Source organism: Portunus trituberculatus, chromosome 25 (genome assembly GCF_017591435.1).
Source record: "Portunus trituberculatus isolate SZX2019 chromosome 25, ASM1759143v1, whole genome shotgun sequence".
NCBI lineage: Eukaryota > Metazoa > Arthropoda > Malacostraca > Decapoda > Portunidae > Portunus > Portunus trituberculatus.
This window is the reverse complement of record NC_059279.1, coordinates 1,290,001-1,305,460: the sequence shown is the minus strand read 5'-3', so window position 1 is coordinate 1,305,460 and position 15,460 is coordinate 1,290,001. Positions and strand designations below refer to the sequence as shown.

Genomic DNA, 15,460 nt, shown 5'->3' with positions numbered 1-15,460 from the left:
ATAGATATAAAAGACAACAATATTTTCATCCTGCAAAAGGACCAGCCACAGACAAAAACAGACAGCAAAAACAACAATATTTGATCACACAGAAAGAAAACCCACAAAAGACACATAAACAAGCAAAGAAGTTGGTAATAAACTTTCCATAAGGCAGCAGAAGGAGTAGAACAAGATAAAGGGAGGAGCCAATTGACAGACGGCAAAAACAACTATATTTGATCACACAGAAAGAAAACCCACATAAGACACAGAAACAAGCAAAGAAGTCGGCAATAAACTTTCCATAAGGTAGCAGAAGGAGAAAAACAAGATACACACTAACTTGTCATAAGCCGAGAGGAGCCAATTGAGCAGCACTGAAGTGGAGGTCTCAATCACCACATTCTGCCCCACCGGGAGTCTCTTGTTCAGGCTGTGGTACAAGGTGGAGATCAGAGTCTCGAGTCGGGACACCTGCAGACCAAAACAGGTGCAGATTACTCTCAAAATGCCGTGCAAAAATAAAAGGTATTGAAGTGCTTTGCTACATCATGATTAACCCCTTCAGTACTGGGGCATATTTTTACCTTGAGATTTGTGTACCATTAGACCATTTGATTGACATTAGGAAGGGTCTATGAAGGACAGAAGATTAATGGCTACAGTCTTCACTATTCTAATCCCCCCCTACATAAGTTTCTAAAGCTGTATTAAATCACCAAATAGTAACCAGAATGAATATGGAAACACGTCATGGTACCGAAGCGGTTAAAGTGAACAAAGAATAAAGCAATAACTTACAATGGAAAAGAAGAATGTTGATAAAAGTAAACATGAAACAACAGGCAAAAGGAGAGGGCAAAATAATGAAATATATGAATAAAAGAAACAACCAGTTTAAAAGATGAGTAAAAAGTAAAAAAAAAAAATGCAGTCACAAACAATATTTCCTCACTTCACAACTTGCAACGTACAACAAAATACAACACACACTTTCATTTTCTAGTCCGCAGCATCAAAGCAAAACTGACAAGCTCTCCTATCAATAACAACAAGTGGAGGACGCTGAATCAAGGCAAAACATGCATGAATAACAAAGTAACCCATTCCGTCACACTTCCCAACCCTCATCTCTACTATGACTCTATTTACTGCTGGGTAATTACAGGTAGCTTTGATATGAGTGAGTGGTGGATAAACTTGACTTGTCCTTACAACTTTCACCTTTTCTATGAATGGCTCGACTGCTGTGTAAATATAAAAAGACTCATGATAAAGCAGGTACAGACTATTTCAATCGATGTATGAGTGAATGCTGAATAACCTTACCTTTTGACTCCTTGCTGTGTTAAATGTAAAGCTTTCAAGGAGATTTCCAGACAGTTAACTTCCAATTTTGACAATCCTACCTTTCAAGACAGTTAAGTTAATCTCCAATTTTAATGATCCTTTTGACCTTACAAGACAGTTAACCTCCAATTCATGATCCTTTTGTCCATTTTACCTTTCTTTTGGGACTGGCACCTCAATAAACCTCTCCTTTCACTCTTTTTGTTGCCCTTACTGCCCATCTTAAATAAAAAATAAAACAAAAGCTAAAAATAAACACAATGATGGTAGAGACAAGAGGAAACAGCTTCATTCTCTCCCCTGTATGAGTGAACCCTGGATGACCTCACCTTGACCTCTGTGTAAGGCTCCAGGGTGTTGAGTCCATTCTCTCGGAACGCCTCAATGATGTTCCAGATGTCCACACGATGCACTGATGGAAATGGAGGCAGAAATGAAAGCCACTGTTCATTGAGTATGTTCATCAGGTGTGTGTGTGTGTGTGTGTGTGTGTGTGTGTGTGTGTGTGTGTGTGTGTGTGTGTGTGTGTGTGTGTGTGTGTAATTCACTTCGGTCGCCTGCTGGTCACCCAGCCAGTCTTTCCCATTACGGAGTGAGCTCAGAGCTCATAGACTGATCTTTGGGTAGGACTGAGACCACATCAACACATGACTTACACTGGGAAAGCGAGGCCACAACCCCTCAAGTTACATCCCGTACCTATTTACTGCTAGGTGAACAGGGGCCACACATTAAGAGGCTTGCCCATTTGCCTCGCCGCTTACCGGGACTTGAACCCGGGCCTCTCAATTGTGAGTCGAGCGTGCTAACCACTACACTACGTGTGTGTGTGTGTGTGTGTTTCACTGTTTGATCTGCTGCAGTCTCTGACGAGACAGCCAGACGTTACCCTACGAAACGAGCTCAGAGCTCATTATTTTTGATCTTCGGATAGGCCTGAGACCAGGCACACACCACACACCGGGACAACAAGGTCACAACTCCTCGATATACATTCCGTACCTACTCACTGCTAGGTGAATAGGGGCTACACGTGAAAAGGAGACACACCCAAATATCTCCACCTGGCAGGGGAATCGAACCCTGGTCCTCTGGCTTGTGAAGCCAGCGCTCTAACCACTGAGCTACCATGTATTTACCTAATTGTATTTACCTAATTGTAACATACGGGAAAAGAGCTATGCTCGTGTTGTCCCGTCTCCATATCTATTAATGTCCAGCTTTTTCTTAAAATCATGAATATTCCTTGCGTTGACCACTTCCACGTCTAAACTATTCCATGCTTCCACCCTTCTATGAGGGAAGCTATATTTTTCACATCTCTCCTATAAGTGGCCATTTTAGTTTTTCCCATGCCCTCTCGACATTCTTCCATTCCACATACACAGATCTTCCCTATCCATTTTTCCATGCCAATCATCACTCTGTATATTGCTATCAGGTCTCCCCTTTCTCTTCTGTTTTCCAGGGTTGGAAGTTGCATTCTTTTCAGTCTGTCTTCATAAGTCAAATCTCTTAAGTCAGGCACCATTTTCGTTGCAGCCCTCTGTACTTTCTCTAGTTTCCTTATGTGTTTCTTTAAGTTCGGAGCCCACTGTATTGTTGCATATTCAAGCCTCGGTCTTATCATTGCAGTAATTATTTTCTTCATCATTTCTTCATCTAAATATCTGACGCCACTCTTATGTTCCTCAATAAGTTCAATACTTCTCCAATTATTTTGTTTATATGTCTCTCTGGCGATAGGTCATTGGTAATTGTCACCCCAAGGTCTTTTCTTCATGACTGGTTTTATGTCTTCATTTCCTATCTTGTACATACTCCTGATTCTTCTTTCACTCTTGCCAAACTCTATTTTCTTGCATTTTGTCGTGTTGAACTCCATTTGCCATGTACAGCTCCATTTCCATATTCTGTCCAAGTCTTCCTGGAGTAGTTCGCAATCTTTGTCACATCTCACTTTTCTTAACAATTTTGCATCGTCTGCAAATAGGCTCACATAACTGGACACCCCATCCACCATGTCATTTATGTAGACTGCGAACATTACTGGTGCCAACACTGATCCCTGTGGAACTCCACTCTCCACCAATCCCCATTCTGATGGTCTGTCCTTAATTATTGTTCTCATTTCTCTTCCTACCAAAAGTCTTCCATCCATTTTAGTAAACTGCCATGCACTCCTCCTACCATTTCAAGTTTCCAGATCAGTCTCTGGTGTGGTACCTTATCAAAGGCCTTTTTTAAATCCAGATATATTCCATCAGCCCAACCATCTCTTTCCTGTATTACATCTATCACCCTCGAATAGTAACATATCAGGTTTGTCGTGCATGAACGCCCTTTCTAAAACCAAATTGACACTCACAAAGTATGTCATTTTCTCCAAGAAGTCTGTCCATCTATTCTTCACCACCCTCTCACACATCTTAGCTACCACACTTGTAAGTGACACTGGTCTATAGTTCAATGGGTCTCTCTTGTTACCTGATTTATAGATTGGGACAATGTTAGCTCTTTTCCAGTCTTGGGGCACTACACCTTCCCTTAATGAGGCATCAATTACTTCACAAACTTTTTCTGCCAATTGCTCCCTGCATTCTCTTAAAATCCATCCTGATACCCCATCAGGTCCCACAGCTTTTCTCACTTCTAAACTCCCCATCATGTTCTTGATCTCCTCCACAGTTACTTGAAACTCCTTCATAATCCCTTTCTGTTCCATTACCAGTGGTTTGTCAAAAGCAGTCTCCTTTGTGAATACCTTCCGAAAGCATCCATTCATAGCCTCTGCCATTTCCTGGGATCTTCACTGCATACTCCATTTACTTCTAAACTTTCAATACTTTCTCTATTTTTGATGTTGTTGTTCACATGTCTGTAAAAAGCCTTGGTTGGTCTTTACATTTATCAATTATATCCTTTTCTTGTTTCTTTCTTTCTTCTCTTCTAATCAACACATATTCATTTCTTGCTCTTTTGTAACTTTCCACTGCTTAATCCGTCTTTTCCTTCTCCACCTCTTCCATGCATCCTCTTTTCTTGTTCTAGCCTTTTCACATCTATCGTTAAACCAGTCCTGCTTTCCAACTTCTCTATGTTGTCTTATTGGTACAAATTTTTCTCACCTTCTTTGTATATTTTTATAAATTCCTTCCACTTTTCATTTGCTCCTTAGCACTCTTGAATTTCATCAATTTGTCTCTTGAAAGAATTTCTTTAGGTTTCCAAAATCTGTCTTGGCATAATTCCATCTTCCCACTTTATATTCTTCATTTCTTCTAGATTTCTCTTCATCTATCACCTTGAACTCCAAAACTGCATGATCACTCTTTGCTAAAGGGCACTCCACCCTCATCTCCTCAATGACCATTGGCTCTGTACTAAAGACCAAGTCCAGTCTTGACGATGCTCCCTCTCCTCCAAACCTAGTATCTTCTTTGACCCACTGAGTTAACACATTTTCCATTGCCAGTGTCAATAGTGTATTTCCCCATGTTGTCTCTGATCCTTCCATTGACCAGTCCTCCCAACACACCTCTTTACAATTAAAATCTCCCATCATTATAGTTCGTTCACAGCCACCCAACATTTCTTCCAGACATGTTCCTGTATCACTTATCATTTCTTCATATTCCTGTACTGACCATGCATTTGTCTTAGGTGGTACGTACACCACTATGTAGTGCCTCTTTTTCCTTCATTAGTTTCTGCTCTGATCTTTAGCACTTCTGCCTTTCCCATACCTTTTTCACTTGATCCACCTTTATATCTTTTTAACCAGCAACATCACTCCTCCTCCCATCTTACCTACTCTATTTCTTTTCCAAACATTATATTTCCTTCTCCAACCATCATCAGGTCTTCTCCCTCTCTCAGTTTTGTTTCAGTAAGACCCACAATATCTGGGTTCTTGTCCCTCAAGTAATCGTTGAGTTCTAAAATCCCGATATCACTCCATTTATGTTGGAATACATTACATTTCGCTCATATGTAAGTTTCTTTAGTCCTTTCTTGCTGTACTTTTCTGGGTTATGAACCACTTCCTCAGTCTCATATCCAAGATTCTCCAGAAAAACTCTTTCTTCTCCTCTTCTGTCCTCTCTTCATTTTTTTTCAAAGCCTCCTTTCTCAACTCATTTAACATTTCTCTTTCCTTTTCACCGTGTGTGTGTGTGTGTGTGTGAAGGTAAATCATGTGCTCTTCTCTTTCTTAGTGAGTATTTGAAGTGTGTTTAAAATATATTCCTTATGGTGATAGGATAGAAAGAATGCAGGGTTTAAAGACAGTATGTGATTGGAGATGGATGGCGACAGGATAAGAGAGCCATTTTAACACACACACTGAAATAATAGAAGATAGTGAAAGGATACAGAAAGGAAAGAACCATCCAAACATACACACACTATAGAGAAGATGATAACAAGTGATACAATAACCAAGAAAACTACCCCCCACACACACACACACTAAGCAAGGTAACAGGTGAGAAAATAACGACAGCAGGGCAACATAACACCATTCACACACACCAGTCAAAATAACAGATAAGGAAGAAAAGGCAACAGGATGATTAAGAAAACACCACTCACTTACACACTTCAAAGATGACAGATGAAAGCAAAAGAAAAGAAAAGAAAAAAAAAAAAAAAAAAAAAAAAATACAAAGAGAAATGAAGATGAGGTGACATGGAAGTAAGAGATGATGAAAGAAAGACAAGGAAAAAAAAATAAGGCACGCACACACACACACACATACCTTTCATACACACAAGAGTAAAGGACAGGAAGTGACAGGAAGCAACAGATGAAGACAACAATCCGCTCCTTCCCCAGCCACAACCACCATTCACACACACACAAAGGAAGGCAACATGAGGCGACAAGAGGCGATGAAGGGCCATGAGAAGGAAGAGCCCCATTGTAGGAAGCACACAGCAGGAGGATATTGTGGGGTTTTCTCCTTGAAGGCACAAGATGATGGGGCAATAATCAATGCACAGGGAAAGAGACTACTGACTATTGAATTTTCTGTCATTAGGTTGCCAATTCTTTCCATATGATACAAGAAAATGCAAAAAAATGTATGTTGCACACTCACACATACACACACACACACACACACATACACACACTAAGTGCCTTATTCAGAAATGCTTCCCTCTTTCACTGTGACCATTTTCAAAGACCACAGAGATGATTAGCTGAGTTCTAAAGAGTATTTGTCTTGTCGATAATGCAGAAAACCTTTAAAGATGTCACTAGAATTACAGAAACACCCTTAAAAACTCATGTAACTTCAACTAAAGCCCTTAAAAATTAGAGGTGAGGTCCAGAAGTATTTCAGAGTATCGGCCTAGTTTCACGAGGTACAAAACACATCACTTTCATTACATACTTTCCACACACCACTTAACACCTTCAGTACTGGGACACATTTTCACCATGAGATATGTATACAATTAGCCCATTTTATTGACATTAGCAAGGGTCTATGGAGGTCAGAAGATTAATGAACACAGTCTTCACTATTTTAATCCCCCAAATAATGTTCTGAAGGTGTATAAAATCATCAAATAGTAAGCAGAATGAATATGGGGTTAAAGGTAATTAGATCCTTCCATGCAAATCTTTTAAAAAACATCTTAAGCTGCACATTTTCACATTTGGCTTATTGGGAAAGCACTGTACCTTCTTTCCCTTCACTGCATTCCAGAAACCATTCATTAAAAGACTCTCCCAAAACCTGAACTGTATTTTTGGAGGAGATAATAAACTACCGCTGTTCTGTTTCATGTAAAAGAATAACTGTACCGGGAATTTAATGTTGCATAAACCCGATAGTTTGTTGTGATGATGATAATGGTGGTGGTGGTGGTGGTGGTGGTAGTCTATTAGTTATGAAAAAGAACCTTGAGGTGTGTTTTATTGGACAACTAGTGAAGAAAAGTATTTAATTGCATTCCAAAATCACGTTAATTATAAAAAGGAGCTATTAATTACATTCTCTATTGCTCTCATTTAGAAGAGAATCATTGACTATATTCTGCAGCTAATAACATACACAACACAAGTCACACACCACCACACATTATTGGGTTAATTAAATCACCCTTCTGCTGCACGAACCCACAATCTTCATCCTCAGACCACTTCAATACAGCCTCGGAGCAGTGAATCCCTCTCACAACACCCCGACAACACAAAACTGTCCTTCACAACACCTTCACAACACAAAACTGTCCTCAAACAACTTCACTATAAACACAACACCCACACAACACAAGATCATTCTCAAACCACTTCAATACAGCAATCTTTCACAACACCCCCACAACACAAAACTGTCCTCAAACAGCTTCACTATAAACACAACACCTTCACAACACAAGATCATTCTAAAACTCACTTCAATACAGCACCTCAGAACAGTTAATCCCTCTCACAACACTTCTACAACACAAAACTACCCTCAAACAACTTCATTACATGCACAACACCTTAACACAACACAAGATCATCCTCAAAAACCACTTTAATACAGCACCTCACAGCACTAAATACCTTTCACAACACCTTCACACCACAACACAAGGTCACTCACTGTTGGTCTTCTTTTGCACGAAGCGGAGTTTAGCGGCTGTGCGGTACGAGGCAAAGCGGATGGCATCGAAGTTATGGTGCCGCAGATCAGCTACCAGGAGTCGCCCATCGCCTGCCAGTCCCCCACCGCCACCACCTCCACCGCCACCACCGCCCAGCCCACCCGTCCCAGGAACCGCCATGACCTCTGTAAGGAGAAGACTTGGTGTTAGTTCAAAGGAGTGTGTTAAGGAATAAATATAGGTTTGTATGCACTCACTTGCTAAAAAAGAGGTAAATCTTTGTCTATAGTTAATAAGGAATGAGAAATACCACAGACGTTATCTATTTATTTATTTTTTTCATGGAATAGGAAGCTGGCCAAAAGCAACAAAAAATAAAAAGAAAAAGGCCCACTTGACTGCCAGTTCTCTAAAAGATTAAGAGTTAGCCAAAAGTCTGGGACAACTGTCTTGAAAACTACCTCTTAAAAGAAGTTAAGTCGTAGGAATATTATTTTATGTAAGAGCAACAACCGAAGAAGGGCAACAAAAAAAATGTGACCCTGCCCCCAAAAAAAAAAAAAAAAAAAAAAAAAAAGGTCCATTAAGAGAAAATAAAAAAATAATTAGATGAATAAATAAAAAAAATAAAAATGAAATAAAATATATATACAAATAAAAGGGGGACTCCTTGGCCGATATAATAAGAGTCATCATATCCTTTTTTTGTTTTCTTTTCCAATGTAAGGAAGAACTGTAAGTGTGTGCCAGTGTAAATATGGAACAGTGTAAATACAGAATGAATGATAAAAAAAAAAAAAAAAAAAAAAAAAAAAAAAAAAAAACGCATTCTAAATTAATATGAAAAAAAAAAAAAAAAAAAAAAAAAAAGGGTACAGTATAGACACAAATACGTAAGAATAAATGTATGCCAAGATAAATGAAGTGAGAAGTACTGTGCGTCAATAAAAATAGAAAAGAATGATGAGAAGTATGCCAACAGATGTAAATACCAAGGAATAGTATAGAAAAATAAAATAAATCAATAAAAAAAACGATAAATAGAGAGTATATGTAAATAATAAAGATCAATAATAAAGAGGAAAAGTAAAAAAAAAAAAAAATACGAGGAAATGAAAAAAAACTACAAGAAAATAAAAAAATAGAAAAGACAAAAAAATAAAAAGAGCAAAATTAAATAATAAATCAGTAATAAAGATAAATAGCAAAGAGAGAAGGAGAAAAAGATAAATAAAAAAGTAAAGATAAATATAGAAAAAGAAAACGATAAGATAAAAAAAATAAAGGTAAATAATAAAGAAAGATAAGGTCAAAAATAAAGAAAATAAACAAAATAAATAAAAAAAAAATAAAAAAGATCAATAAGAATGAGAAAGAGAAAAAACAAAGATAAAAGAGGGAATGGAAAATAGGTAAGCGAGGGATGTGTTTTGACCGCCACAAGTCATAATAGTATTCATTGAAGGGAAATTGGAATAGTGTTGGAACATTCCTTGCGACTCAACAGGTTAATCTCGCCGACACAGAAAGGTAAAGTGCGCTCTCTCTCTCTCTCTCTCTCTCTCTCTCTCTCTCTCTACAACTCAATATATCCTAATATTCATAAATCTCAGCAGAATGTGAAGGAGAGAGAGAGAGAGAGAGAGAGAGAGAGAGAGAGAGAGAGAGAGAGAGAGAGAGAGAGAGAGAGAGAGAGAGAGAGAGAGAGAGAGAGAGAGAGAGAGAGAGAATATTTCAGACCAAATAACACACACACAGACACACAGACAGACAGACACACACACACACACACACACACACACACACACACACACACACACACACACACACACACACACACACACACACACACTAATGCTTACAGTGATTTAAGCCTGTGAACTTCCTCCTTTGTTGAGAAAATAGCAAAACTTTACTCAATAATATATTTCACAATGTATTAACTGCGAGAGAGAGAGAGAGAGAGAGAGAGAGAGAGAGAGAGAGAGAGAGAGAGAGAGAGAGAGAGAGAGAGAATCTAAAAGGGTAAGAGAAAGGTTTGAAGGTTTACAAAGCTTATGATAAAAGTTTTCGGAACAGATCAAGAAAAGAAAAATCAACAAATTAGAAAGATGAAATTTTTGGAATAGATAAATTAGAAAGATAAAATTTTTGGAACAGATAAACTAGAAAGTAAATTTTTGTAATAGATAAATAAGAAAGATAATTTTTTTTTCAATAGATGAAATAGATAAAATTTCTGGAATAGATAAATTAGAAAGATAAAATTTTGGAACAGATAAAGTAGAAAGACAATATTTTTAGAACAGATAAAGAAAATATACGTGACTATACATGAAGGACGGATGATAAAGCTTAGGAATGGACGAAGATAAGACTAAACCAATAACAACAAGGAAGATAAAGAAGAAATGAGAAATATCACAAGAAAATGAAAATAAGAAAGGAACGGATGAAGATAAGAAAATTAGATAAAAGATAACGAAATGAAAAAAAAAAAGTCACAACGGAATGGAAATACGTAAAGGAAGGATGATAAAACTTAGAAATAGACGAAAACAGGAATAACAAAGCAAGAAAAAGGAAGATAATGAAGAAATGAATAAAAAAATGGCATAAAGGAATGAAGAAAACCCAAGAGAAGGAAGATGAAGGTTAGGAATGGACGAAGATAACAAGAATTAGTCAATAACAACAAGGAAGATAACGAAGAAATGAGAAACGAGACAAGGGAATGAAAATAAGCAAGGGGTGGATGAAGATAAGATAAGAAGTTAGAAGAGAATGAAGAAATAAAGAAAATGCCACGAAGGAACGGAAAAAAGCCTAAGGGAAGGATGATAAAGGTTAGAAATGAACGAAGATAAGAAAAACAAAGCAAGATCAAGGAAGATAACGAAGAAATGAAAAGAAAGGAATAAGAAAAAAAAACTTAGGAAAGAATGATAAAGCTTAGGAATAGAAGATCAGAATAAAGCAATAACAAAGAAGATAAAGAAGAAATGATAAGAAAAAAAGAACAAAAACAAACTAAGACGAACAAAACAATAATAAGGAAGATAACGATGAAATGAAAAGAAATAATAAGAAAAAAACCTAAGAAAGGAATGATAAAGGTTAGGAATAGAAGATAAGAAGAGGAAGTCAATAACAAGAGGGAAGATAACGAGGCACAGTGGAGAGACGCAATTAAGCGCAAATTAGATCGTTAATTACCAACCACATCGCCCTAATGATGCCACTAATGAGCCACGATCTTTTCCATTATTACAACACAAAAAAAAGGCAATATTAGTAATAAAAAAAGATAACGTGCCTTGCCCTTAATTAATAACACGAGGGGGAAAAAACAAAACGAAAATGAATGTACGATAATGTGCTTGGAAAAATGTATCTCTGTTTTTTGTATAATTAATACTAACAATGGTAATCAAATAAAAACAACATATATATCGTAGCCAATAATGATGATGATGATAATAATAATAGTAATAATAATAATAAACACTAACAAAATCCTGAGTACGACAATGTTTCGAAAAGGTACGACGTGTCTGTTTGTCGAGATAATGAATAAGAATGGTAATACTAATAATTAAACTTACATACCAAACACACACACACACAAAAAAAAAAAAAAAAAAAAAAAAAATAAATAAATAAATAAATAAAATAAAAAAAACAATAAATAAATACAATAAAATAAACAAAAAATAAATGAGTAAACACAAGCACGGTGATGTTTTGAAAAAAAGGTACGTAAAAATGAACAATAAAGACAATAATAATAATCAAACTTACATACCAAACACACACACAAAAAAAAAAAAAAGATGAAAAAAAAAATTAACACGTAAACCCTCCAAAAGAAAATATAAAATAAATAAACAAATAAATAAAAAATAAGTAAATAGATAAATAAATAAAATAAACACAAGTACGACAATTTTCCAGCAGTGTACGACGTTTCTGTTAATAATAACAACACAGAAACCCCCCACAGATATATACATATACAAAATAAATAAATAAATAAATAAAACAAATAAAAACAAGTAAATAAATAAATAAACACAAGTACGATAATTTTCCGTGCCTGTTTGCCGCGCCACTCAAACAAATGTCTATCAAACTCACTTTTTTTTTTTATTTATACCATGGGCTTTTCACGGGAATTTCTGGGCTAAAGAAGATACTTTTTGTGGTACCTCCTATCTCAAAGCCCACCCGCTAGGAAACCGTTGCCCCGCGTGAGGAAGCCCAACCTACACTCGGACCGTGGACAGGATTCGAACCCGTGCGCTTGGAGACCCCTCGGACCCCAAAGCACGCATGGTTCCACTGTACCACGGCGATAACCTTTTTTCCTTTTCGCTGAGGAAAAAAAAAAAAAAAAAAATGAATACTGGCGAGAACCTGAGGGTGGAAAAAAGGAAAAAAAAGGGAAAAAAGGGAAAACTGAATGAAAGGAAGCGAGTAGGTAGAGGAAGGGTAGATGAATAGGGTGGAAAGAGAAGAAGGGGAGGAGAAAGGATAGAATGAGAGTCCAGGCACCTGAGATAATGAGGGGAGAGGTAGGAGAGTCCTCAGGTGATCCTTGGAGTCCACGGGGGAGGCACGGGGGTTGGAGAGAAAGGGAGGCTTAAAGGGAAAAGGGGAGAAAAAAGAGAGAGAGGAGGAAGCGAGGGGGAGAAGTCAAGATAAACACTGGGCTCATTAATGGGGGAGTATGTTCATCTTTCTTTCCTCCTCCTCCTCCTCCTCCTCCTCTTCTTCTTTTTGTCCTCTCTTCTCTATTTCATTCTTCCACTTGTTCTTGTTTTTTTTTCTTTTGTATTTGCTTTCTTTCTTCTCGTCTCGTCTCGTCTCGTCTCGTCTCGTCTCGTCTCGTCTCGTCTCGTCTCGTCTCGTCTCTCTCTCTCTCTCTCTCTCTCTCTCAAGAAAAAATAAAAATAACTAGAAACCTTTAAAAACACAAACACACAAAAAACGACTCTCTCTCTCTCTCTCTCCTTTGTCCACTAATTACTTATTCATTTATCTATTTGTTATGTACGACGGGGAACTCAACAAGGGCAACAAAAATAAGAAAAAAGACCCACTGAGGTGCCAGTCCCTAAACACGTCAAAAGGAAAGAGAACGCCTTGATTGATATATATTTTTGTCTCCTCCAATTCTAAATCTCAAGTGAAAAATGTGTATGTATGTATGTATGTATGTAGGTAGATAGATGCATGTAGTTTTGTGTGAAGGAGGAGCGTTGTCTTTGGAGGGCAGGATTGTGACTAAGAGCCGTATTCAGAAACGCTTTGTTCTGTCACTACGACTATTTGCAAAGGCTCTAGTTAAAGTTATTCATGTTAAGGGTATTTTTAAGGTTCTGGTGAGGGATTAACGAGATTTCAAGTTGACCATAAGGAGAAACTGTCTTGCAAACCCCGACTATTTGCAAGGCTCTAGTTAAAGTTATTCATGTAAGGGTATTTTTAAGGTTCTGGTGAGGGATTAACGAGATTTCAAGTTGACCATAAGGAGAAACTGTCTTGCAAACCCCGCTAGTTGTCTATGAGGACTTGAAAAATTGTCGTGGTGAGAGAGTAAGACGTTTCTGAATATGACCTTAACTTAAGCCCCATTGCGTTGTGAGGTACAAAGGGACACGTTCAGTGGGCTCACAGCTGGGTTTAATGATAAGTTAACAGTACCCCCTCAACCAATGCTAACAGCCCTCACTGGGAGTCATTATTGTTTCGCTAGGTGTCTACTGCCTCCTGCTTCTCTCTCTCTCTCTCTCTCTCTCTCTCTCTTTTAATATACATTCTTTTCTCTTTCCATCTCCATCTCCTTCTTCTTATTCTTCTCCTCTTCCTGCTCTTGTTGTTGTTGTTCTTCTTCTTCCCTTCCTCTTCCTCTTCCTCTTCCTCCTCCTCCTCCTCCTCCTCCTCCTCCTCCTCCTCTCCTTCTTCTTCTTCCTCCTCCTCTTCCTCCTTTGCAATACTCTTATCAGAAATCAAAACCATGACGAACATAAATTATCAACAATAATGAGAACAAATTACATGTGAGAGAGAGAGAGAGAGAGAGAGAGAGAGAGAGAGAGAGAGAGAGAGAGAGAGAGAGAGAGAGAGAGAGAGAGAGAGAGAGAGAGAGAGAGAGAGAGAGAGAGAGAGAGAGAGAGAGAGAGAGAGAGAGAGAGTTAACCTGTCCTTTCCTTTCTCGAGTTTAAAGAAAATGTAATATGTGAGAAAACTCTTTTTCATAACTTCTCATTAACTTTCCTCCTTTCCTTCTTCTTCTTCTTCTTCTTCCTCCTCTTCTCACTTTTGTCTCCCTCCATCTTTCTCTTCATTTAATATTTCCTTCCTCTTCTCTCCATCTCCTCTTCTTCTTCTTCTTCTTCTTCTCTTTTCATCATTCTCCTCTTATTCTTCTCCCTTTCTCTTCCTCTTACATCATCACATATTTATTCCTCTCTCCTCTCTCCTCCTCCTCCTCCTTCTTCTGCTGTTTGGATTTCCTTTGTATTCCTTTGTGTTCTTTCCCTCCTCTTCTTCCATTTGTTTGTCTACTGTTTACTCTTCCTCCTCCTCCTCCTCTTCCTCCTCATTCTCTCACCATTCATCTCTTCGTCTCTTCTCTTTTACCTTCCTCTTTTCGTGTTTCTCTTCTATCCTTTCTCTACCTGTTTCTTCCTCTTTCTCTCCTCCTTCATTTTCTCTTGTCCTGTTCTTTATCTTCTTCTTCTTCTTTTTCTTCTTCCTATTTCTTTCCTCCTCCTTCGGTTTCTCTTGTCCTGTTCTTCTTCTTTTCTTCTTCTTTAACCTCTTCTTCTTCTTTTTCTTCTTCTTCTTTTTCTTTTTTCTTCTTTTCTTCTTCTTCTTCTTCTTCCTCCTCCTCCTTCAGTGCTTCAGTCTCAGGGTCGAGTCAATGAAACAAGGCGCGAATCTTCACAAGGAATCGAGAAGAGTCAAATGGTTCACCGGTAAAGCAAACGGTCCCGAAGGATTTATTGAACCTCTCTCTCTCTCTCTCTCTCTCTCTCTCTCTCTCTCTCTCTCTCTCAAGGTCGCTCTACAAGATTTTCAAGGAGAAGTGGTCAATAGATCATTTTTATCAGAGAGAGAGAGAGAGAGAGAGAGAGAGAGAGAGAGAGAGAGAGAGAGAGAGAGAGAGAGAGAGAGAGAGAGAGAGAGAGAGAGAGAGAGAGAGAGAGAGAGAGAGAGAGAGAATATTATACTCATTACATATATAATAACAATAAAATGTCTTTCCTGGAAGAGAGAGAGAGAGAGAGAGAGAGAGAGAGAGAGAGAGAGAGAGAGAGAGAGAGAGAGAGAGAGAGAGAGTATACTTGTTCCACCCAGCAACATTTTTTCTCTCTCTCTCTCTCAGTATGTGTATCAGAGAGAGAGAGAGAGAGAGAGAGAGAGAGAGAGAGAGAGAGAGAGAGAGAGAGAGAGAGAGAGAGAGAGAGAGAGAGAGAGAGAGAGAGAGAGAGAGAGAGAGAGAGAGAGAGAATCA

General features: G+C 38.0%; 1 protein-coding gene across 1 annotated transcript in view; it reads right to left on the bottom strand.

Annotated features, from left to right (window-relative positions):
- The window catches only part of LOC123508554 (dystrobrevin beta-like), a 46,249-nt gene that overhangs the window by 19,309 nt on the left and 11,480 nt on the right, over nt 1-15,460 (bottom strand). The window contains 3 exon segments of the mRNA XM_045262297.1: nt 326-456; nt 1,662-1,744; nt 7,938-8,123. Of these exon segments, the coding sequence (XP_045118232.1) occupies nt 326-456; nt 1,662-1,744; nt 7,938-8,123 (400 nt within the window).